At 45.3% G+C, this 23,376-nt stretch overlaps 1 protein-coding gene across 1 annotated transcript in view; it reads right to left on the bottom strand.

The window, feature by feature from the left end:
• dok6 (docking protein 6) overlaps positions 1–23,376 on the bottom strand; it is a 94,225-nt gene that overhangs the window by 21,332 nt on the left and 49,517 nt on the right. Inside the window, exons 6-7 of the mRNA XM_046290788.1 lie at positions 19,479–19,617; positions 18,685–18,793 (exon numbers count right to left, since the gene is read on the bottom strand). Coding sequence (XP_046146744.1) covers positions 18,685–18,793; positions 19,479–19,617 — 248 coding nt within the window. The remainder of the gene's footprint in view (positions 1–18,684; positions 18,794–19,478; positions 19,618–23,376) is intronic.

The following is a 23,376-nucleotide window of genomic DNA, read 5'->3' as shown; positions in this document are numbered from 1 at the left end:
GGTGTGGGAAGACTAAATGATTGATTAGGGGAATAGGAACAGCTGGGAGCAGGAACGGAACGATAGAGAGAAGAGAGAGAGGAAGGAGAGAGAAAAAGGGGAACGAACCTAAAAAGACCAGCAGGGGGAAAATGAACAGAGGGAAAAGCAAAATGACAAGACAATCTAAGACAAAACATGACAGTACCCCCCACTCACCGAGCGCCTCCTGGCGCACTCGAGGAGGAATCCTGGCGGCAACGGAGGAAATCATCAATAAGTGAACGGTCCAGCACGTCCCGAGACGGAACCCAACTCCTCTCCTCAGGACCGTAACCCTCCCAATCCACTAAGTATTGGTGACCCCGTCCCCGAGAACGCATGTCCATGATCCTACGTACCTTGTAAATAGGTGCGCTCTCGACAAGGACGGGAGGGGGAGGGAAGACGAACGGGGGTGCGAAGAAAGGGCTTGACACAGGAGACATGGAAGACAGGATGGACGCGACGAAGATGTCGCGGAAGAAGCAGTCGCACAGCGACAGGATTGACGACCTGGGAGACACGGAACGGACCAATGAACCGCGGAGTCAACTTACGAGAAGCTGTCGTAAGAGGAAGGTTGCGAGTGGAAAGCCACACTCTCTGGCCGCAACAATACCTTGGACTCTTAATCCTGCGTTTATTGGCGGCTCTCACAGTCTGTGCCCTGTAACGGCAAAGTGCAGACCTCACCCTCCTCCAGGTGCACTCACAACGTTGGACAAACGCTTGAGCGGAGGGAACGCTGGACTCGGCAAGCTGGGATGAGAACAGAGGAGGCTGGTAACCCAGACTACTCTGAAACGGAGATAACCCGGTAGCAGACGAAGGAAGCGAGTTGTGAGCGTATTCTGCCCAGGGGAGCTGTTCTGCCCAAGACGCAGGGTTTCTGAAAGAAAGGCTGCGTAGTATGCGACCAATCGTCTGATTGGCCCTCTCTGCTTGACCGTTAGACTGGGGATGAAACCCGGAAGAGAGACTGACGGACGCACCAATCAAACGACAGAACTCCCTCCAAAACTGTGACGTGAATTGCGGGCCTCTGTCTGAAACGGCGTCTAACGGGAGGCCATGAATTCTGAACACATTCTCGATGATGATTTGTGCCGTCTCCTTAGCGGAAGGAAGTTTAGCGAGGGGAATGAAATGTGCCGCCTTAGAGAACCTATCGACAACCGTAAGAATCACAGTCTTCCCCGCAGACAAAGGCAGACCGGTAATGAAGTCTAGGGCGATGTGAGACCATGGTCGAGAAGGAATGGGGAGCGGTCTGAGACGACCGGCAGGAGGAGAGTTACCCGACTTAGTCTGCGCGCAGTCCGAACAAGCAGCCACGAAACGGCGCGTGTCACGCTCCTGAGTCGGCCACCAAAAGCGCTGGCGAATAGACGCAAGAGTGCCTCGAACACCGGGATGACCAGCTAACTTGGCAGAGTGAGCCCACTGAAGAACAGCCAGACGAGTGGAAACAGGAACGAAAAAGGAGGTTACTAGGACAAGCGCGCGGCGACGCAGTGTGCGTGAGTGCTTGCTTAACCTGTCTTTCAATTCCCCAGACTGTCAACCCGACAACACGCCCATAAGGAAGAATCCCCTCGGGATCAGTAGAAGCCACAGAAGAACTAAACAGACGGGATAAGGCATCAGGCTTGGTGTTTTTGCTACCCGGACGGTAAGAAATCACAAACTCGAAACGAGCGAAAAACAACGCCCAACGAGCTTGACGGGCATTAAGTCGTTTGGCAGAACGGATGTACTCAAGGTTCTTATGGTCTGTCCAAACGACAAAAGGAACGGTCGCCCCCTCCAACCACTGTCGCCATTCGCCTAGGTCTAAGCGGATGGCGAGCAGTTCGCGGTTACCCACATCATAGTTGCGCTCAGATGGCGACAGGCGATGAGAAAAATAAGCGCAAGGATGAACCTTATCGTCAGACTGGAAGCGCTGGGATAGAATGGCTCCCACGCCTACCTCTGAAGCGTCAACCTCGACAATGAATTGTCTAGTGACGTCAGGAGTAACGAGGATAGGAGCGGACGTAAAACGTTCTTTTAGAAGATCAAAAGCTCCCTGGGCGGAACCGGACCACTTAAAACACGTCTTGACAGAAGTAAGAGCTGTGAGAGGGGCAGCAACTTGACCGAAATTACGAATGAAACGCCGATAGAAATTAGCGAAACCTAAAAAGCGCTGCAACTCGACACGTGACCTTGGAACGGGCCAATCACTGACAGCTTGGACCTTAGCGGAATCCATCTGAATGCCTTCAGCGGAAATAACGGAACCGAGAAAAGTAACGGAGGAGACATGAAAAGAGCACTTCTCAGCCTTCACGTAGAGACAATTCTCTAAAAGGCGCTGTAGAACACGTCGAACGTGCTGAACATGAATCTCGAGTGACGGTGAAAAAATCAGGATATCGTCAAGATAGACAAAAACAAAGATGTTCAGCATGTCTCTCAGAACATCATTAACTAATGCCTGAAAAACAGCTGGCGCATTGGCGAGACCAAACGGCAGAACCCGGTACTCAAAATGCCCTAACGGAGTGTTAAACACCGTTTTCCACTCATCCCCCTCTCTGATGCGCACGAGATGGTAAGCGTTACGAAGGTCCAACTTAGTAAAGCACCTGGCTCCCTGCAGAATCTCGAAGGCTGATGACATAAGGGGAAGCGGATAACGATTCTTAACCGTTATGTCATTCAGCCCTCGATAATCCACGCAGGGGCGCAGAGTACCGTCCTTCTTCTTAACAAAAAGAACCCCGCCCCGGCCGGAGAGGAAGAAGGCACTATGGTACCGGCGTCAAGAGACACAGATAAATAATCCTCGAGAGCCTTACGTTCGGGAGCCGACAGAGAGTATAGTCTACCCCGAGGAGGAGTGGTCCCCGGAAGGAGATCAATACTACAATCATACGACCGGTGAGGAGGAAGGGAGTTGGCTCGGGACCGACTGAAGACCGTGCGCAGATCATGATATTCCTCCGGCACTCCTGTCAAATCGCCAGGTTCCTCCTGAGAAGTGGGGACAGAAGAAATGGGAGGGATGGCAGACATTAAACACTTCACATGACAAGAAACGTTCCAGGATAGGATAGAATTACTAGACCAATTAATAGAAGGATTATGACATACTAGCCAGGGATGACCCAAAACAACAGGTGTAAAAGGTGAACGAAAAATCAAAAAAGAAATAGTCTCACTGTGGTTACCAGATACTGTGAGAGTTAAAGGTAGTGTCTCAAATCTGATACTGGGAAGATGACTACCATCTAAGGCAAACATGGGCGTAGGCTTGTCTAACTGTCTGAAAGGAATGTCATGTTTCCGAGCCCATGCTTCGTCCATGAAACAACCCTCAGCCCCAGAGTCAATCAAGGCACTGCATGTAGCACCCGAACCGGTCCAGCGTAGATGGACCGACATAGTAGTACAGGATCTAGATGAAGAGACCTGAGTAGTAGCGCTCACCAGTAGCCCTCCGCTTACTGATGAGCTCTGGCCTTTACTGGACATGAATTGACAAAATGTCCATCAAATCCGCAATAGAGGCACAGGCGGTTGGTGATCCTCCGTTCCCTCTCCTTGGTCGAGATGCGAATACCTCCCAGCTGCATGGGCTCAGTCTCTGAGCCAGAGGAGGGAGATGGTTGCGATGCGGAGCAGGGAAACACCGTTGACGCGAGCTCTCTTCCACGAGCTTGGTGACGAAGATCTACCCGTCGTTCTATGCGGATGGCGAGAGCAATCAAAGAGTCCACACTGGAAGGAACCTCCCGAGAGAGAATCTCATCTTTGACCACTGCGTGGAGTCCCTCCAGAAAACGAGCGAGCAGCGCCGGCTCGTTCCAGTCACTAGAGGCAGCAAGAGTGCGAAACTCTATAGAGTAATCCGTTATGGATCGATCACCTTGGCATAGGGAAGCCAGGGCCCTAGAAGCCTCCCTACCAAAAACTGAACGGTCAAAAACCCGAATCATCTCCTCTTTAAAGTTCTGGTAATTGTTAGAACAATCAGCCCTTGCCTCCCAGATAGCTGTGCCCCACTCTCGAGCCCGGCCAGTAAGGAGTGAAATGACGTAAGCAACCCGAGCTCTCTCGCTAGAGTATGTGTTGGGTTGGAGAGAGAACACAATATCACACTGGGTGAGAAAGGAGCGGCACTCCGTGGGCTGCCCGGAGTAGCAAGGTGGGCTATTAACCCTAGGTTCCGGAGGCTCGGCAGGCCAGGAAGTAACAGGTGGCACGAGACGAAGACTCTGGAACTGTCCAGAGAGGTCGGAAACCTGAGCGGCCAGGTTCTCCACGGCATGGCGAGCAGCAGACAATTCCTGCTCGTGTCTGCCGAGCATGGCTCCTTGGATCTCGACGGCAGTGTTACGAGCATCTGTAGTCGCTGGGTCCATTCTTTGGTCGGATCCTTCTGTTATGCAGGTGAATGAGGACCCAAAAGCGACTTGGCGAAAACAGAGTTTTTAATCCAGTAAAGTAACTTTACAATCAAAAGGCATAATTCTACTCGTAATGACGAGAACAGACTGGAGACTTGATCAAGAACTGCAGGTTGCCTCGGGAAGGCACTTGAACGTAGCAGACTCAGACACCTGCTCACCACGCAGCATCTGAGGGAAACACGACACGACAGGGCGATACATAGACACAGCACGGTGAACAATAGACAAGGATCCGACAGGGCAGGAACGGAAAACAAGGAGAGAAATAGGGACTCTAATCAGGGAAAAGGATCGGGAACAGGTGTGGGAAGACTAAATGATTGATTAGGGGAATAGGAACAGCTGGGAGCAGGAACGGAACGATAGAGAGAAGAGAGAGAGGAAGGGAGAGAGAAAAAGGGGAACGAACCTAAAAAGACCAGCAGGGGGAAAATGAACAGAGGGAAAAGCAAAATGACAAGACAATCTAAGACAAAACATGACAGAGTTGGCTTGGGGTAAGTCTTTAAGAGCTTTGCATACCTGGATTGTATAATATTTGCCCATTATTCTTCAAGCTGCTAATTGATTTTATATTTAACTAGGCAAGTTAGTTAAGAACAAATTCTTATTTACAATGACAGCCTACACAGGCCAAAATCAGACGACGCTGGGCCAATTGTGTGCCACCCTATGGGACTCCCAATCCCGGCTGGGTGTGATAGTCTGGATTCGAACCAGGTTGTCTGTAGTGATACCTCTAACACTGAGCTGCACAATCTTAGACTACTGCGCCACTCAGGAGTGCCAATTGAGCACAGATAGACAGCCATTTTCAAGTCTTGCCATAGATTTTCAAGGCGATTTAAGTCAAAACAGTAACTAGGCCACTCAGGGAACATTCAATGTTGTCTTGGTAAGCAACTCCAGCGTATATTTGGCCTTGTGTTTTAGGTTATTGTCCTGCTGAAGGGTGAATTTGTCTCCCAGTCTGTGATGGAAAGCAGACTGAACCAGATTTTCCTATATGATTTTGCCTGTGCATATCTCTATTCCTTTATTTTAATTTTAAAAAATGACCTATTCTTTGCCAATGATAAGCATACCCATAACATGATGCAGCCACCACCCTTTTTGAAAATATGAAGACTGGTACTCAGTGATGTGTTGTGTTGAATTTGCCCCAAACATAGCGCTCTGTATTCAGGACCAAAATTGTATTTGTTTGCCACATTTTCTGCAGTCTTACTTCAGTGCCTTATTGCAAACATGATGCATGTTTTGAAATATGTGTTATCTGTACAGGCTTCCTTCTTTTCACTCTGTCATTTAGGTTAGTATTGTGGAGTAACTAGGATGTTGTCGATCCATCCTCAGTTTTCTCCTATCACAGCCAAACTCTGTAATTGTTTTAAAATCACCATTCGTCTCACGGTGAAACCCCTGAGCAGTTTCCTTCCTCTCCGGCAAATGGGAGGACATCTGTATCTTTGTAGTGACTGGGTGTATTGATACACCATCCAAAGTGTAATTGATAACTTCACCATGCTCAAAGAGCTATTTAGTGTCTGTTTTTACCCCACCCATCTACAAATAGCTGCCCTTCTATGTGAGGCATTGGACAACCTCCCTGGTCTTTGTGTTTGAATCTGTGCTTGAAATTCACTTCTCTATAATTGTGTGTGGCACAGAGATGGGATAGATGTTCAAAAAACATCTTAACCAATGTTATTGCACACAGAGCAACTTATTATATTATATCCCAATATATTTGTTGTTGTTGTAAATGTATAGTACCATTCAAAAGTTTGGATCCACCAACTCATTCAAGGGTTTTTCTTTATTTTAACTATTTTCTACATTGTAGAATAATAGTGAAGACATCAAAACTATGAAATAACACACATGGAATAATCTAGTAACTAAAAAAATGTTACACAAATCAAAATATATTTTAGATTTAGATTCTTCAAATAGCCACCTTTTGCCTTGATGACAGCTTTGCACACTCTTGGCATTCTCTCAATCAGCTTCATGAGGAATGCTTTTCCAACAGTCTTGAAGGAGTTACCACATATGCTGAGCACTTGTTGGTTGCTTTTCCTTCACTCTGCGGTCCAACTCATCCCAAACCATCTCAGTTGGGTTGAGGTCGGGTGATTGTGGAGGCCAGGTCATCTGATGCAGCACTCCATCACTTTCCTTCTTGGTCAAATAGCCCTTACAAAGCATGGAGGTGTGGTGGGTCATTGTCCGGTTGAAAAACAAATTATCGTCCCAATAAGCACAAGCCAGATGGGATGGCATATCACTGCAGAATGCAGTGGTAGCCATGATGGTTAAGTGTGCCTTGAATTCTAAATAAAGGACCAAGTGTCACCAGCAAAGCATCCCCACACCATCACACCTCCTCCTCCATGCTTCACGGTGGGAACTACACATGCAGAGATCATCCGTTCACCTACTCTGCATCTCACAAAGACCAAAAATCTCAAATTTAGACTCATCAGACCAAACGACAGATTTCCACCAGTTTAATGTCCATTTCTTGTGTTTCTTGGCAAAAGCAAGTTTCTTATTATTATTGGAGTCCTTTAGTAGTGGTTTCTTTGCAGCAATTTGACAATGAAGGCCTGATTCACACAGTCTCCTCTGAAAAGTTGATGTTGAGATGTGTCTGTGACTTGAAGTCTGTGAATCATTTATTTGGCCTGAAATTTCTGAGAATAGTAACTTTGATGAACTCATTCTCTGTATCAGAGGTAACACTAGGTCTTCATGTCCTGTGGCGGTCCTCATGAGAGCCAGTTTCATCATAGCGCTTGATGGGTTTTTGCTACTACAATTGAAGAAACTTTCAAAGTTCTTCAAATGTTCCAGATTGATTGACCTTCATGTCATAAAGTAATGATGGACTGTCATTTCTCTTTACTTATTTGAGCTGTTTATAAAATGGACTTGTTATTTTACCAAATAGGGCTATCTTCTGTATACTTTTGCACACCTGTTAATTTAAATGCATTCCAGGTGACTACCTCATGAAGCTGGTTGAGAGAAGGCCAAGAGTGTGCAAAGTCGTCATCTAGGCAAAGGGTGGCTAATTTTAAGAATCTCTAATCTAAATAATTGTCACGCCCTCATCTGTTTCACCTGTCCTTGTGATTGTCTCCACCCCCCTCCAGGTGTTGCCCATCTTCCCCGTTATCCCCTGTGTATTTATACATGTGTTCTCTGTTTGTCTGTTGCCAATTCGTCTTGTTTGTCAAGTCAACCAGCATTTTTCTCAGCTCCTGCTGTTTTGACCCTTGCCTGTCCGGACTCTGAGCCTGCCTGCCTGACCACTCTGCCTGCTCCTGACCCTGAGCCTGCCTGCCGCCCTGTACCTTTGCCCCACCCCTCTGGATTATCGACCCCTGCCTGCCTTGACCTGTCTGTTTGTCTGCCCCTGTTGCTGTAATAAACATTGTTACTTTAACACAGAAGGCATTTAGGTCTTACCTGAAACGTTATAATAATATATATATTTTAACACTTTTTTGGTTACTATGTGATTCCATATGTGTTATTTTATAGTTTTCATTTCTTCACTATTATTCTACAATGTAGAAAATAGTAAAAATAGAGTTAAACCCTGGAATGAGTAGGTGTGTCCAAACTTTTGACTGGTACTGTAAATATTATTTTAAATTATTTTTTTAAAAGGGGTGTGAATACTTTCTGAAGGCACTGTATGTCACCAACACATGGCATACTGAGGGAAATGTACACTCATAGAACAAAATGGTTCCAAAAGGGTTCTTCGGCTGTCCCCACAGGAGAACTCTTTTGGGTTCAATCTAGAACACTTTTGGGTTCCATGTAATACCCTTTGTGGAAAGGGTTCTACATGGACCTCAAAAGGGTTCGACCTGGAACAAAAAACTGATTCTCAAAGGGATATCCTATGGGGACAGGCAAACAACCCTTTTAGGTTGTAGATATAACCTTTTTTTCTAAGAGTGTACTATCTTCAAATGCCAATTCATGTAGTGTTCTTCATTGATGTGAATATATAGAATTACTCCTCAACTTGACGTTTTTGACATGAGTACTTAAAACCGATCTACCTATCAAGGTTTATTAAAGGTCTAGTGCATTCAAAAACAAAATTTGCCTGTGTGTTATATGTATTTTCACACTATGAGGCTGGAATAATACTGTGAAAATCTAAAAATGATGTCAATTTCATTTCAGTGTAAAAGCTGTTTGAAAAGACTACCTGAAATTTCTGCCTGTTTTAGTGGGATGGTAACATCCCGAGGCGGTAACTTACTTAATATACCAATTAAGAAAGAGAGCCACTGCTCTCTGCCAATAACAGCTAGATTTCCATTTTACCCTCCCCAATCAAACCCCTCTCAGACACCCTAACAAAATTCTTGCTTGAGAAATTGCTCTTTGCTAAGAGGCAGTTTTTGTTTCTTGTCAACCATTTTAATCAAAAACAATCCCAGTAAGTTACTATAATATTACCTAGAAATGATTTGATATTGAGATAAAAACATCTGCATTGGACCTTTAATGCAGTTTCTCTCTGTATCTCACCAGTACTGAAATGGTTCAAATAAGTGTATGGTTTATATTCATACAGTTTGCACTGCTACCTTGACCGGTACTCATTTCATTTGCAAGCAAACCAAAACTTTCCTAGAAGTCTCTAACATTTCAGCCCAAGTCTAATCGAAACAGAAACTTTCGCACACACACAAAAAGCAGCTAATTTATTTCTGGTTCTCCGATTAACTGAATGAGAGAGAAAAATAAATAAATAAACATATAGCAAAGCAGCAAAGCTGGATGGGACAAGAACCAGTGTTCCTTCATTATTCCAGAGGACTCATGGGTATTTAAACACAACCCGACCATGACTCAGCCAATTAAGCATGCTGATTGCAGATTCATCACGGCACAGTGACACATAGGGGGCTAATCTAACACTCTCACCTCCACCCACACCCAAATCAGCCCATAGTCAGTATTAATATAGTCACTGTACTGTTACTATACTGGATTTGTTTATCATAAGCGTTATTATAGAGTCATCACAGGTACAGTGACGCACAGGGGCCAGTCTGGTCCACACGTTCTGTCTAGCATCTCTCACCTCCACGTACACCCCAATCAGCCCATACTCAGTTAATATACAGTATTAAAATAGTAATAATAATGGTATTATAATGGTATTATCATAGGCTTGCTATATTATATGATCATTACGGGCCCACTGAGACACAGGGGGCTAGTCTGGTCCATATACGTCACATCGTTATCGATAATAATGCACTTATTTAGCTGTTGTATCACATTATTGTAGTATTGATTCATCACTGGAAAAGTGAGACCCAGGAAATCAGGTAAAAATGCTCTAATACTCCACTGATTCATGAATTGCAGAACGTGTGCGCGTGTTTACGTGCACATGTATTTATGTGTGTGTGTATAGAGATGCATGTGTGTTCAGGGATCTCAAGTTGTGTGTATAGAGTCATCCAGGATCAGGTTGAGGTCCTATGCCTGGGGAAGGAGATGCCCCATATTTAAAGTTTCAACATAGAAAATAGGCTCAAGATGGTGTGTAAGGGGTATGGGGGTAATACCTGCAGAGTGAGGATAAAACATGGCTGCCATCAACCAAAAGAGCCAAGTCTTTAACCAGTGTCTCCTCAATTTCCCAGACCTGTTTATCTATTGAACTGTATAGAAACTCTACACCCTGACTTGACATGGTTATTACATATGTCTTAGCTACAGATTGTAAAGCACATAATGTGATATAACTAAAGATTTTTTAAATCCATTATTGGGGGCTACAGGTTTGCCTAAACAAAACGATGCCATAGATTTTTCAACTAACCTGGTATTGGTGATACTATCTTCGATCTCGATTTGGCCAAACATGTACGCACGTGCGTGCGTATGTGTGGACGTGTTTACCTATTCTTGCGGGAACCAGAAGTCCCCACAAGAATAGTAAACAACCAAAAATTTGACCAACTGGGGACCAGTTATCACTAGCCACTTTAAACAATGCTACTTAATATAATGTTTACATACCCTACATTACTCATCTCATATGTATATACTGTACTCGATACCATCTACTGTATCTTGCCTATGCCGCTCTGTACCATCACTCATTCATATATCTTTATGTACATATTATTTATCCCTTTACACTTGTGTGTATGAGGTAGTAGTTTTGGAATTGTTAGGTTAGATTACTCGTTGATTATTACTGCATTGTCGGAACTAGAAGCACAAGCATTTCGCTACACTCGCATTAACATCGGCTAACCATGTGTATGTGACAAGTACATTTGATTTGATTTGGACATTTTCTTAGTCCCCACGGGGTCAAATGTTATTTCTAGGGGGAAAAGGTAGAAAGGGAAGTGCTGTGAAGACACACAGTAGTAGAAAGAAGGGGCTCTTTGGTAAAAGGGGTAAATTGGTCATCAAAAAGAAAAGAAGACCAAGGCACTCTTCATATAATGAATTAAAATGCCTTTATTTATATTGCATGTTCAAAGGAAACAAAGTTTTTAAACTTTGTTTACATTGAACACGCTATTCCAAGTGGGTTTACGGTTAAGGTTAGAATTCATGTTCGGGTTAGAATTACTTTAGGAGCTAACCCCACAAGGTTAGCTGTACAAGATGTATGTATGTGTGTGTACGCGCTCCCTGTTCACACAGTCCGTGCTATGAATGTCTGATATATCCCATGTGGCAGACCCTGTAGAACTAGAGGAGATGTCTGAAGCCATTGCAAACACTTGCCGGGAAGAATTGTGAAACTACGATGACTGAACGAGGCCGTATTGACCGTAGAAAAAAGTTGCGGTACCTTCATGCAAAAATGTGGTCTTAGGAAAGGAGAAGACAACGTAGAATGCAATAGAAAGCATTGCTGTCGGTGACTTTGCACTGGGTTGAGAACAACATGCAGTCTCATAAGACAATCCTGTTGTGACAAGAGGAGCAGAACCCTGGGTTGAGAACAACATGCAGTCTCATAAGACAATCCTGTTGTGACAAGAGGAGCAGAGCCCTGGGTTGACAACAACATGCAGTCTCATAAGACAATCCTGTTGTGACAAGAGGAGCAGAACCCTGGGTTGAGAACAACATGCAGTCTCATAAGACAATCCTGTTGTGACAAGAGGAGCAGAACCCTGGGTTGAGAACAACATGCAGTCTCATAAGACAATCCTGTTGTGACAAGAGGAGCAGAACCCTGGGTTGAGAACAACATGCAGTCTCATAAGACAATCCTGTTGTGACAAGAGGAGCAGAACCCTGGGTTGAGAACAACATGCAGTCTCATAAGACAATCCTGTTGTGACAAGAGGAGCAGAACCCTGGGTTGAGAACAACATGCAGTCTCATAAGACAATCCTGTTGTGACAAGAGGAGCAGAACCCTGGGTTGAGAGCATAAGTGCTGCGGCTTTCCAAATGGAGAAGAAAACAGCAGATTAACAGGAAAACAGCGGAGAGAAATGTGCTTGAAATCAAATCAAATTGTATGTGTCACATGCTTCATAGACAACAGGTGTAGACTAACAGTGAAATGCTTACTTGAGGCTACTTTTCCAACAATGCAGTGTTAAAGATAAGGTAATACATTTAATAAAAAATAGAAATAGTGACACAAGTATTAAATACACAGTGAATAATGAATAGAAGTAACAAGTAAAAATAACATGGCTATATATAGGGAGTAGAAAATAACATTGGCTATATACAGGGAGTAGAAAATAACTTGGCTATATACAGGGAGTAGAAAATAACATTGGCTATATACAGGAAGTAGAAAATAACATGGCTATATACAGGGAGTAGAAAATAACATGGCTATATACAGGGAGTAGAAAATAACATGGCTATCTATATACAGGGATTAGAAAATAACATGGCTATATACAGGGAGTAGAAAATAACATGGCTATATACAGGAAGTAGAAAATAACATTGGCTATATACAGGAAGTAGAAAATAACATGGCTATATACAGGAAGTAGAAAATAACATGGCTATATACAGGAAGTAGAAAATAACATGGCTATATACAGGGAGTAGAAAATAACATGGCTATATACAGGAAGTAGAAAATAACATGGCTATTTTATTTTTATTTTTATTTATTTCACCTTTATTTAACGAGGTAGGCTAGTTGAGAACAAGTTCTCATTTGCAACTGCGACCTGGCTAAGATAAAGCATAGCAGTGTGAGCAGACAACACAGAGTTACACATGGAGTAAACAATTAACAAGTCAATAACACAGTAGAAAAAAGGGGGAGTCTATAATTTATTTTATTTATTTCACCTTTATTTAACCAGGTAGGCAAGATAAAGCAAAGCAGTTCGACAGATACAACGACACACTGTTACACATGGAGTAAAACAAACATACGGTCAATAATACAGTATAAACAAGTCTATATACAATGTGAGCAAATGAGGTGAGAAGGGAGGTAAAGGCAAAAAAGGCCATGGTGGCAAAGTAAATACAATATAGCAAGTAAAACACTGGAATGGTAGTTTTGCAATGGAAGAATGTGCAAAGTAGAAATAAAAATAATGGGGTGCAAAGGAGCAAAATAAATAAATAAATTAAATACAGTTGGGAAAGAGGTAGTTGTTTGGGCTAAATTATAGGTGGGCTATGTACAGGTGCAGTAATCTGTAAGATGCTCTGACAGTTGGTGCTTAAAGCTAGTGAGGGATTTTGGCAGCCTAGAACTGGAAGGAGAGGCGGCCAAAGAAAGAATTGGTTTTGGGGGTGGCCAGAGAGATATACCTGCTGGAGCGTGTGCTACAGGTGGGAGATGCTATGCTGACCAGCGAGCTGAGATAAGGGGGGACTTTACCTAGCAGGGTCTTGTAGATGACATGGAGCCAGTGGGTTTGGCGACGAGTATGAAGCGAGGGCCAGCCAACGAGAGCGTACAGGTCGCAATGGTGGGTAGTATATGGGGCTTTGGTGACAAAACGGATTGCACTGTGATAGACTGCATCCAATTTGTTGAGTAGGGTATTGGAGGCTATTTTGTAAATGACATCGCCAAAGTCGAGGATTGGTAGGATGGTCAGTTTTACAAGGGTATGTTTGGCAGCATGAGTGAAGGATGCTTTGTTGCAAAATAGGAAGCCAATTCTAGATTTAACTTTGGATTGGAGATGTTTGATATGGGTCTGGAAGGAGAGTTTACAGTCTAACCAGACACCTAAGTATTTGTAGTTGTCCACGTATTCTAAGTCAGAGCCGTCCAGAGTAGTGATGTTGGACAGGCGGGTAGGTGCAGGTAGCGATCGGTTGAAGAGCATGGATTTAGTTTTACTTGTATTTAAGAGCAATTGGAGGCCACGGAAGGAGAGTTGTATGGCATTGAAGCTTGCCTGGAGGGTTGTTAACACAGTGTCCAAAGAAGGGCCGGACGTATACAGAATGGTGTCGTCTGCGTATACAATGTGTGCAAAAGGAATGAGGAGGTAGGCGAATAATTACAATTTTGCAGATTAACACTGGAGTGATAAATGATCAGATGGTCATATACAGGTAGAGATATTGGTGTGCAAAAGAGCAGAAAAGTAAATAAATAAAAACAGTATGGGGATGAGGTAGGTGAAAATGGGTGGGCTATTTACCAATAGACTATGTACAGCTGCAGCGATCGGTTAGCTGCTCAGATAGCTGATGTTTGAAGTTGGTGAGGGAGATAAAAGTGTCCAATGACGGGCCAATAACGGTCCGAAAGTATATAGAATGGTGTCGTCTACGTAGAGGTGGATCAGGGAATCGCCCGCAGCAAGAGCAACATTATTGATATATACAGAGAAAAGAGTCGGCCCGAGAATTGAACCCTGTGGCACCCCCATAGAGACTGCCAGAGGACCAGACAGCATGCCCTCCGATTTGACACACTGAACTCTGTCTGCAAAGTAATTGGTGAACCAGGCAAGGCAGTCATCCGAAAAACCGAGGCTACTGAGTCTGCCGATAAGAATATGGTGATTGACAGAGTCGAAAGCCTTGGCAAGGTCGATGAAGACGGCTGCACAGTACTGTCTTTTATCGATGGCGGTTATGATATCGTTTAGTACCTTGAGTGTGGCTGAGGTGCACCCGTGACCGGCTCGGAAACCAGATTGCACAGCGGAGAAGGTACGGTGGGATTCGAGATGGTCAGTGACCTGTTTGTTGACTTGGCTTTCGAAGACCTTAGATAGGCAGGGCAGGATGGATTTAGGTCTGTAACAGTTTGGGTCCAGGGTGTCTCCCACTTTGAAGAGGGGGATGACTGCGGCAGCTTTCCAATCCTTGGGGATCTCAGACGATATGAAAGAGAGGTTGAACAGGCTGGTAATAGGGGTTGCGACAATGGCGGCAGATAGTTTCAGAAATAGAGGGTCCAGATTGTCAAGCCCAGCTGATTTGTACGGGTCCAGGTTTTGCAGCTCTTTCAGAACATCTGCTATCTGGATTTGGGTAAAGGAGAACCTGGAGAGGCTTGGGCGAGGAGCTGCGGGGGGAGCGGAGCTGTTGGCCGAGGTTGGAGTAGCCAGGCGGAAGGCATGGCCAGCCGTTGAGAAATGCTTATTGAAGTTTTCGATAATCATGGATTTATCGGTGGTGACCGTGTTACCTAGCCTCAGTGCAGTGGGCAGCTGGGAGGAGGTGCTCTTGTTCTCCATGGACTTCACAGTGTCCCAGAACTTTTTGGAGTTGGAGCTACAGGATGCAAACTTCTGCCTGAAGAAGCTGGCCTTAGCTTTCCTGACTGACTGCGTGTATTGGTTCCTGACTTCCCTGAACATTTGCATATCACGGGGACTATTCGATGCTATTGCAGTCCGTCACAGGATGTTTTTGTGCTGGTCGAGGGCAGTCAAGTCTGGAGTGAACCAAGGGCTGTATCTGTTCTTAGTTCTGCATTTTTTGAACGGAGTATGCTTATCTAAAATGGTGAGGAAGTTACTTTTAAAGAATGACCAGGCATCCTCAACTGACGGGATGAGGTCAATGTCCTTCCAGGATACCCGGGCCAGGTCGATTAGAAAGGCCTGCTCACAGAAGTGTTTTAGGGAGCGTTTGACGGTGATGAGGGGTGGTCGTTTGACTGCGGCTCCGTGGCGGATACAGGCAATGAGGCAGTGATCGCTGAGATCCTGGTTGAAGACAGCGGAGGTGTATTTGGAGGGCCAGTTGGTCAGGATGACATCTATGAGGGTGCCCTTGTTTACAGAGTTAGGGTTGTACCTGGTGGGTTCCTTGATGATTTGTGTGAGATTGAGGGCATCTAGCTTAGATTGTAGGACTGCCGGGGTGTTAAGCATATCCAAGTTTAGGTCACCTAACAGAACAAACTCTGAAGCTAGATGGGGGGCGATGAATTCACAAATGGTGTCCAGGGCACAGCTGGGAGCTGAGGGGGGTCGGTAGCAGGCGGCAACAGTGAGAGACTTATTTCTGGAGAGAGTAATTTTCAAAATTAGTAGTTCGAACTGTTTGGGTATGGACCTGGAAAGTATGACATTACTTTGCAGGCTATCTCAGCAGTAGACTGCAACTCCTCCCCCTTTGGCAGTTCTATCTTGACGGAAGATGTTATAGTTGGGTATGGAAATCTCAGAATTTTTGGTGGCCTTCCTGAGCCAGGGAGTAGAAAATAACATGGCTATATACAGGAAGTAGAAAATAACATGGCTATATATAGGGAGTAGAAAATAACATGGCTATATACAGGAAGTAGAAAATAACATGGCTATATACAGGAAGTAGAAAATAACATGGCTATATACAGGAAGTAGAAAACAACATGGCTATATACAGGAAATAACATGGCTATCTATATACAGGGAGTAGAAAATAACATGGCTATATACAGGAAGTAGAAAATAACATGGCTATATATAGGGAGTAGAAAATAACATGGCTATATACAGGGAGTAGAAAATAACATGGCTATATATATAGGGATTAGAAAATAACATGGCTATATATAGGGAGTAGAAAACAACATGGCTATATAGGCCTGATCAACGACGAGACGGCCTATAGGGAGGAGGTCAGAGACCTGGCCAGGTGGTGCCAGAATAACAACCTATCCCTCAACTTAACCAAGACTAAGGAGATGATTGTGGACTACAGGAAAAGGAGGACCGAGCGCGCCCCCATTCTCATCGACGGGGCTGTAGTGGAGCAGGTTGAGAGCTTCAAGTTCCTTGGTGTTCACATCAACAACAAACTAGAATGGTCCAAACACACCAAGACAGTTGTGAGGAGGGCACGACAAAGCCTATTCCCCCTCAGGAAACTAAAAAGATTTGGCATGGGTCCTGAGATCCTCAAAAGGTTCTACAGCTGCAACATCGAGAGCATCCTGACCGGTTGCATCACTGCCTGGTACGGCAATTGCTCAGCCTCCGACCGCAAGGCACTTCAGAGGGTAGTGCGTACGGCCCAGTACATCACTGGGGCTAAGCTGCCTGCCATCCAGGACCTCTACACCAGGCGGTGTCAGAGGAAGGTCCTAAAAATGGTCAAAGACCCCAGCCACCCCAGTCATAGACTGTTCTCACTACTACCGCATGGAAAGCGGTACCGGAGTGCCAAGTCTAGGACAAAAAGGCTTCTCAACAGTTTTTAAGACTCCTGAACAGGTAATCAAATGGCTACCGGACTATTTGCATTGTGTGCTCCCCCCAAACCCCTCTGTTACGCTGCTGCTACTCTCTGTTTATCATATATGCATAGACACTTTAACTATACATTCATGTACATACTACCTCAATTGGCCCGACTAACCAGTGCTCCCGCACATTGGCTAACCGGGCTATCTGAATTCCGTCCTGCTACCCACCACCCATCAACCCCTCTTTACGCTACTGCTACTCTCTGTTCATCATATATGCATAGTCACTTTAACCATATCTACATGTACATACTACCTCAATCAGCCTGACTAACCAGTGTCTGTATGTAGCCTCGTTACTTTTATAGCCTCGCTACTGTATATAGCCTCGCTACTGTATATAGCCTCACTACTGTATATAATCTCGCTACTGTATATAGCCTGTATTTTTACTGTTGTTTTATTTCTTTACTTACCTATTGTTCACCTAATACTTTTTTTGCACTATTGGTTAGAGCCTGTAAGTACGCATTTCACTGTAAGGTTACACCTGTTGTATTCGGCGCACGTGACAAATAAACTTTGATTTGATATAAACCTCCGACATCAACTGTAGGTAGGGGTAAAGTGACTAGGCAACAGGATATATAATAGACAGTAGCAGCAGTGTATGTGGTGAGTGTGAAAGTGTGTGTGTGACTGTGTGTGTGTGGCGTCAGTAGGCATGTGTGTCCATGGTATGTGTGTGTGGGCGTATGTAGTGTGTGTGTGTTGGGGTGTCAGTGTGAGTGTGTGGGTAGAGTCCGGTGTGTGTACATAGAATAAGTGCAAGAAAGTTAGTGCAAAAAAGGGCCAATGCAGGTAGTTTGGGTAGTAGAGATTTGATTAGCTATTTAGTCATTTTGCTTAGAAGTCTTATGTCTTATGGTCTTATGGTTTAGAAGCTGTTCAGGGACCTGTTAGGTCCAGACTTGGTGCATTGGTAATGCTTGCCGTGCGGTACCAGAGAGAACAGTTTGTGGCCTGGGTGGCAATTATTTTGACAATAATTTTGTCCTTCAGCCCCAGTGATGTTCTCGGCCCCAGTGATGTTCTGTGCCATACCCACTACCCTCTATAGCGCCTAGCGATCGGATGCCAAGACGTTGCCATACGCACCACCCTCTATAGCGCCTAGCGGTCGGATGCCAAGAAGTTGCCATACCCACTACCCTCTATAGCGCCTAGATGCTCTCGATGGTGCAGATGAGCATGTTGTATGTCTGACATGTCATATTGTAATCCTACATGATTAGCTGTGTTTTAAATATTTGCCGTTGTGGGAAGACATACAACCATTAATTTATTTGCTGGTTGTCATAACATCACTGATTGACTTAAGAGTTGCCGATTTTGATACTGTTACACTGTCCTGTTGAACTACAGGGGTATTGAATATTACTTGCAATATTACCAGCAGGTAGCATTACTGGTAATGTGTGCCTGCGTGTGTGTGCGTGTTCAGATAATGCTGTTGGGCTGCCTAGCTGAGCTCTGCTGTTTGTACCTTGGTAGCTGTAGATGTCTCCCACGCTGTTCTGGCGCATTATGTGATGCCAGTAGGCACTGCGAGGCAGAGAAATGGACTTGGTTAACGTTGTCTGGTTGGAGTGGGTCTGAAAAAAGACAACAACAACATCATCTTCAGTGTGTTGGGTTTGCGTCCCAAATGGCAGCTGACTGTCTCTATAGTGCACTACTTTAGACCACTAGTTTTGATAGAGATTAGGGTGCAATTTGGGATGCAATTGTTATCTCTGGGTATAGTCACCTCTAGGGAATGCAAAGTAGGAAAAACAGCCACAGGCATTACAGGTAGCTACTGCATATTGTGGACAAATGAGATGCAGTACAAATTCACAACATTTGATCAATACCATGATATGAAATAAAACACACAAAAAAAGCTAAATGTGTGTTTTAAACTACAGTCACTGCATTTTTCTCTTTCAATTATATCGAGTACATCTCTTTAGAACCTAAAAGTCCTATTTGTGGTATGATGACCCATAACCACTGTGTCCACTGTGTTCCACAACCTCTTCATGTAATTCATGTATTTCAGTATACTCTGCAGTATTCCCATATGGAGGGAGTCCAGGAACATGGCCATATGGCCAGGGCTCATCAAGCCTTAGAAAACCATACGTAAATACAGCATACTGACCATAGAGAGAGGAAAGAAACATAGGCCATATCCACAGGGAATTTGTGTGTGTGTGTGTGTGTACTATGTCTGTCTGTGTGTGTACTATGTGTGTCTGTGTGTGCGTGTGTACTATGTGTGTCTGTGCGTGTTACCTGTGAGCTCTTCTTCATCTCTACCATCATCCTCTCATGTTGCTGTGCGATGGACAGGGTGGCTGAGTGGACTCTCTGGTAGATTATCTCTCCCTCCCGCGTCTGGAACGTAAACAGACCCTCCCCCGTGTCACACATCCTAGAGACAGAGAGAGTGGGGAGGGGAGACAGTGGGGAGGTGGAGAGAGAGGGGGGAGAGAGAGTGGGGAGGGGAAACAGAGGGGAGGTGGAGAGGGGGGGGAGTGGGGAAGGGAGAGAGAGTGGGGAGGGGAGAGAAAGTGGGGAGGGGAGAGAGAGGGGGAGAGAGTGGGGTGGGGAGACAGAGTGGGGAGGGGAGAGAGAGTGGGGAGGGGAGAGGGGGAGAGTGGAGAGGGGAGAGAGAGGGGAGGGGAGGGGGGTGGGGAGGGGAGAGAGAGTGGGGGGAGGGGAGGGGAGAGAGTGGGGGGGGGAGTGGGGGGGAGAGAGAGAGGGAGGAGAGAGAGAGGGAGGGGAGAGAGAGTGGGGGGGGAGAGGGGGGGGAGAGAGAGTGGGGGGGGAGAGAGAGAGAGTGGGGGGAGAGAGGGGGGGCAATAGAGTTTTATTACAGATACATACACAGGTTAGAACACACAGAGAAAACATGAGGTACAGATATGCCTACAGAAAGCAGATACACCCTGTCATCTCATAGCCTGGAGGGGGTGGAACATGTGGATATGCTGACATGTTTAGAGTTCAAACTTCCTTTGAAAAAGTTTTGACTATTCCCAAAGTAACTCTGTGTGTGTGTGTGTGTGTGTGTGTGTGTGTGTGTGTGTGTGTGTGTGTGTGTGTGTGTGTGTGTGTGTGTGTGTGTGTGTGTGTGTGTGTGTGTGTGTGTGTGTGTGTGTGTGTGTGTGTGTGTGTGTGTGTATATGTGTGTGTATATATTTGCGTGTGTGTGTGTGTGTTGTTTATCAGGACCCATGTGACCAGTTTTCCTCTCCTGTTGATAAACCGGTCCCACATCTAGGAGAGATGTGAATGGGTTAGGGTCAGATCCAGGACAGATGTGAATGGGTTAGGGTCCGGTCCAGGAGAGATGTGAATGGGCTAGGATTAGGGTCAAATCCAGGACAGATGTGAATGGGTTAGGATTAGGGTGCGGTCCAGGAGAGATGTGAATGGGTTAGGGTCAGATCCAGAAGAGATGTGAATGGTTTAGGATTAGGGTCAGATACAGAAGAGAAGTGAATGGGTTAGGATTAGGGTCCGGTCCAGAAGAGATGTGAATGGTTTAGCATTAGGGTCCGGTCCACAAGAGATGTGAATGGATTAGGGTCAGATCCAGAAGAGATGTGAATGGTTTAGGATTAGGGTCAGATCCAGAAGAGATGTGAATGGGTTAGGATTAGGGTCAGATCCAGGAGAGATGTGAATGGGCTAGGATTAGGGTCAGATCCAGAAGAGATGTGAATGGGTTAGGATTAGGGTCAGATCCAGGAGAGATGTGAATGGGTTAGGATTAGGGTCAGATCCAGGAGAGATGTGAATGGGCTAGGATTAGGGTCAGATCCAGGAGAGATGTAAATGGGTTAGGATTAGGGTCCGGTCCAGAAGAGATGTGAATGGGTTAGGGTCAGGTCCAGAAGAGATGTGAATGGGTTAGAGTCAGATCCAGGAGAGATGTGATTGGATTAGGGTCAGATCCAGAATAGATGTGAATGGGTTAGGATTAGGGTCAGATCCAGGAGAGATGTGAATGGGCTAGGATTAGGGTCAGATCCAGGAGAGATGTAAATGGGTTAGGATTAGGGTCCGGTCCAGAAGAGATGTGAATGGGTTAGGGTCAGGTCCAGAAGAGATGTGAATGGGTTAGGGTCAGATCCAGGAGAGATGTGATTGGATTAGGGTCAGATCCAGAAGAGATGTGAATGGGGTAGGGTCAGATCCAGGAGAGATGTGAATGGGTTAGGGTCAGATCCAGGAGAGATGTGAATGGATTAGGGTCAGATCCAGAAGAGATGTGAATGGATTAGGGTCAGATCCAGGAGAGATGTGAATGGGGTAGGGTCAGATCCAGGAGAGATGTGAATGGGGTAGGGTCAGATCCAGAAGAGATGTGAATGGATTAGGGTCAGATCCAGAAGAGATGTGAATGGGCTAGGATTAGGGTCAGATCCAGGAGAGATGTGAATGGGCTAGGATTAGGGTCAGATCCAGGAGAGATGTAAATGTGTTAGGATTAGGGTCCGGTCCAAAAGAGATGTGAATGGGTTAGGATTAGGGTCAGATCCAGGAGAGATGTGAATGGGCTAGGATTAGGGTCAGATCCAGGAGAGATGTAAATGTGTTAGGATTAGGATCCGGTCCAGAAGAGATGTGAATGGGTTAGGGTCAGGTCCAGAAGAGATGTGAATGGGTTAGGGTCAGATCCAGGAGAGATGTGAATGGGTTAGGGTCAGATCCAGGAGAGATGTGATTGGATTAGGGTCAGATCCAGAAGAGATGTGAATGGGTTAGGATTAGGGTCAGATCCAGGAGAGATGTGAATGGGCTAGGATTAGGGTCAGATCCATGAGAGATGTAAATGGGTTAGGATTAGGGTCCGGTCCAGAAGAGATGTGAATGGGTTAGGGTCAGATCCAGGAGAGATGTGAATGGGTTAGGGTCAGATCCAGGAGAGATGTGAATGGGGTAGGGTCAGATCCAGGAGAGATATGAATGGGGTAGGGTCAGATCCAGAAGAGATGTGAATGGATTAGGATTAGGGTCAGATACAGAAGAGATGTGAATGGGTTAGGATTAGGGTCCGGTCCAGAAGAGATGTGAATGGTTTAGTATTAGGGTCCGGTCCAGAAGAGATGTGAACGGATTAGGGTCAGATCCAGAAGAGATGTGAATGGTTTAGGATTAGGGTCAGATCCAGAAGAGATGTGAATGGGCTAGGATTAGGGTCAGATCCAGAAGAGATGTGAATGGGTTAGGATTAGGGTCAGATCCAGGAGAGATGTGAATGGGCTAGGATTAGGGTCAGATCCAGGAGAGATGTGAATGGGCTAGGATTAGGGTCAGATCCAGAAGAGATGTGAATGGGTTAGGATTAGGGTCAGATCCAGGAGAGATGTGAATGGGCTAGGATTAGGGTCAGATCCAGGAGAGATGTGAATGGGCTAGGATTAGGGTCAGATCCAGAAGAGATGTGAATGGGTTAGGATTAGGGTCAGATCCAGGAGAGATGTGAATGGGCTAGGATTAGGGTCAGATCCAGGAGAGATGTAAATGGGTTAGGATTAGGGTCCGGTCCAGAAGAGATGTGAATGGGTTAGGGTCAGGTCCAGAAGAGATGTGAATGGGTTAGGGTCAGATCCAGGAGAGATGTGATTGGATTAGGGTCAGATCCAGGAGAGATGTGAATGGATTAGGATCAGATCCAGAAGAGATGTGAATGGGGTAGGGTCAGATCCAGGAGAGATGTGAATGGGTTAGGGTCAGATCCAGGAGAGATGTGAATGGATTAGGGTCAGATCCAGAAGAGATGTGAATGGATTAGGGTCAGATCCAGGAGAGATGTGAATGGGGTAGGGTCAGATCCAGGAGAGATGTGAATGGGGTAGGGTCAGATCCAGAAGAGATGTGAATGGATTAGGGTCAGATCCAGAAGAGATGTGAATGGGCTAGGATTAGGGTCAGATCCAGGAGAGATGTGAATGGGCTAGGATTAGGGTCAGATCCAGGAGAGATGTGAATGGGCTAGGATTAGGGTCAGATCCAGGAGAGATGTATATGTGTTAGGATTAGGGTCCGGTCCAGAAGAGATGTGAATGGGTTAGGATTAGGGTCAGATCCAGGAGAGATGTGAATGGGCTAGGATTAGGGTCAGATCCAGGAGAGATGTAAATGTGTTAGGATTAGGGTCAGATCCAGGAGAGATGTGAAT

The sequence above is a fragment of the Oncorhynchus gorbuscha genome, linkage group LG12 (genome assembly GCF_021184085.1).
Source record: "Oncorhynchus gorbuscha isolate QuinsamMale2020 ecotype Even-year linkage group LG12, OgorEven_v1.0, whole genome shotgun sequence".
Classification (NCBI taxonomy): Eukaryota; Metazoa; Chordata; class Actinopteri; order Salmoniformes; family Salmonidae; genus Oncorhynchus; species Oncorhynchus gorbuscha.
The sequence above is the reverse complement of the archived record's forward strand: the minus strand, read 5'-3'. Positions and strand labels throughout refer to the sequence as shown.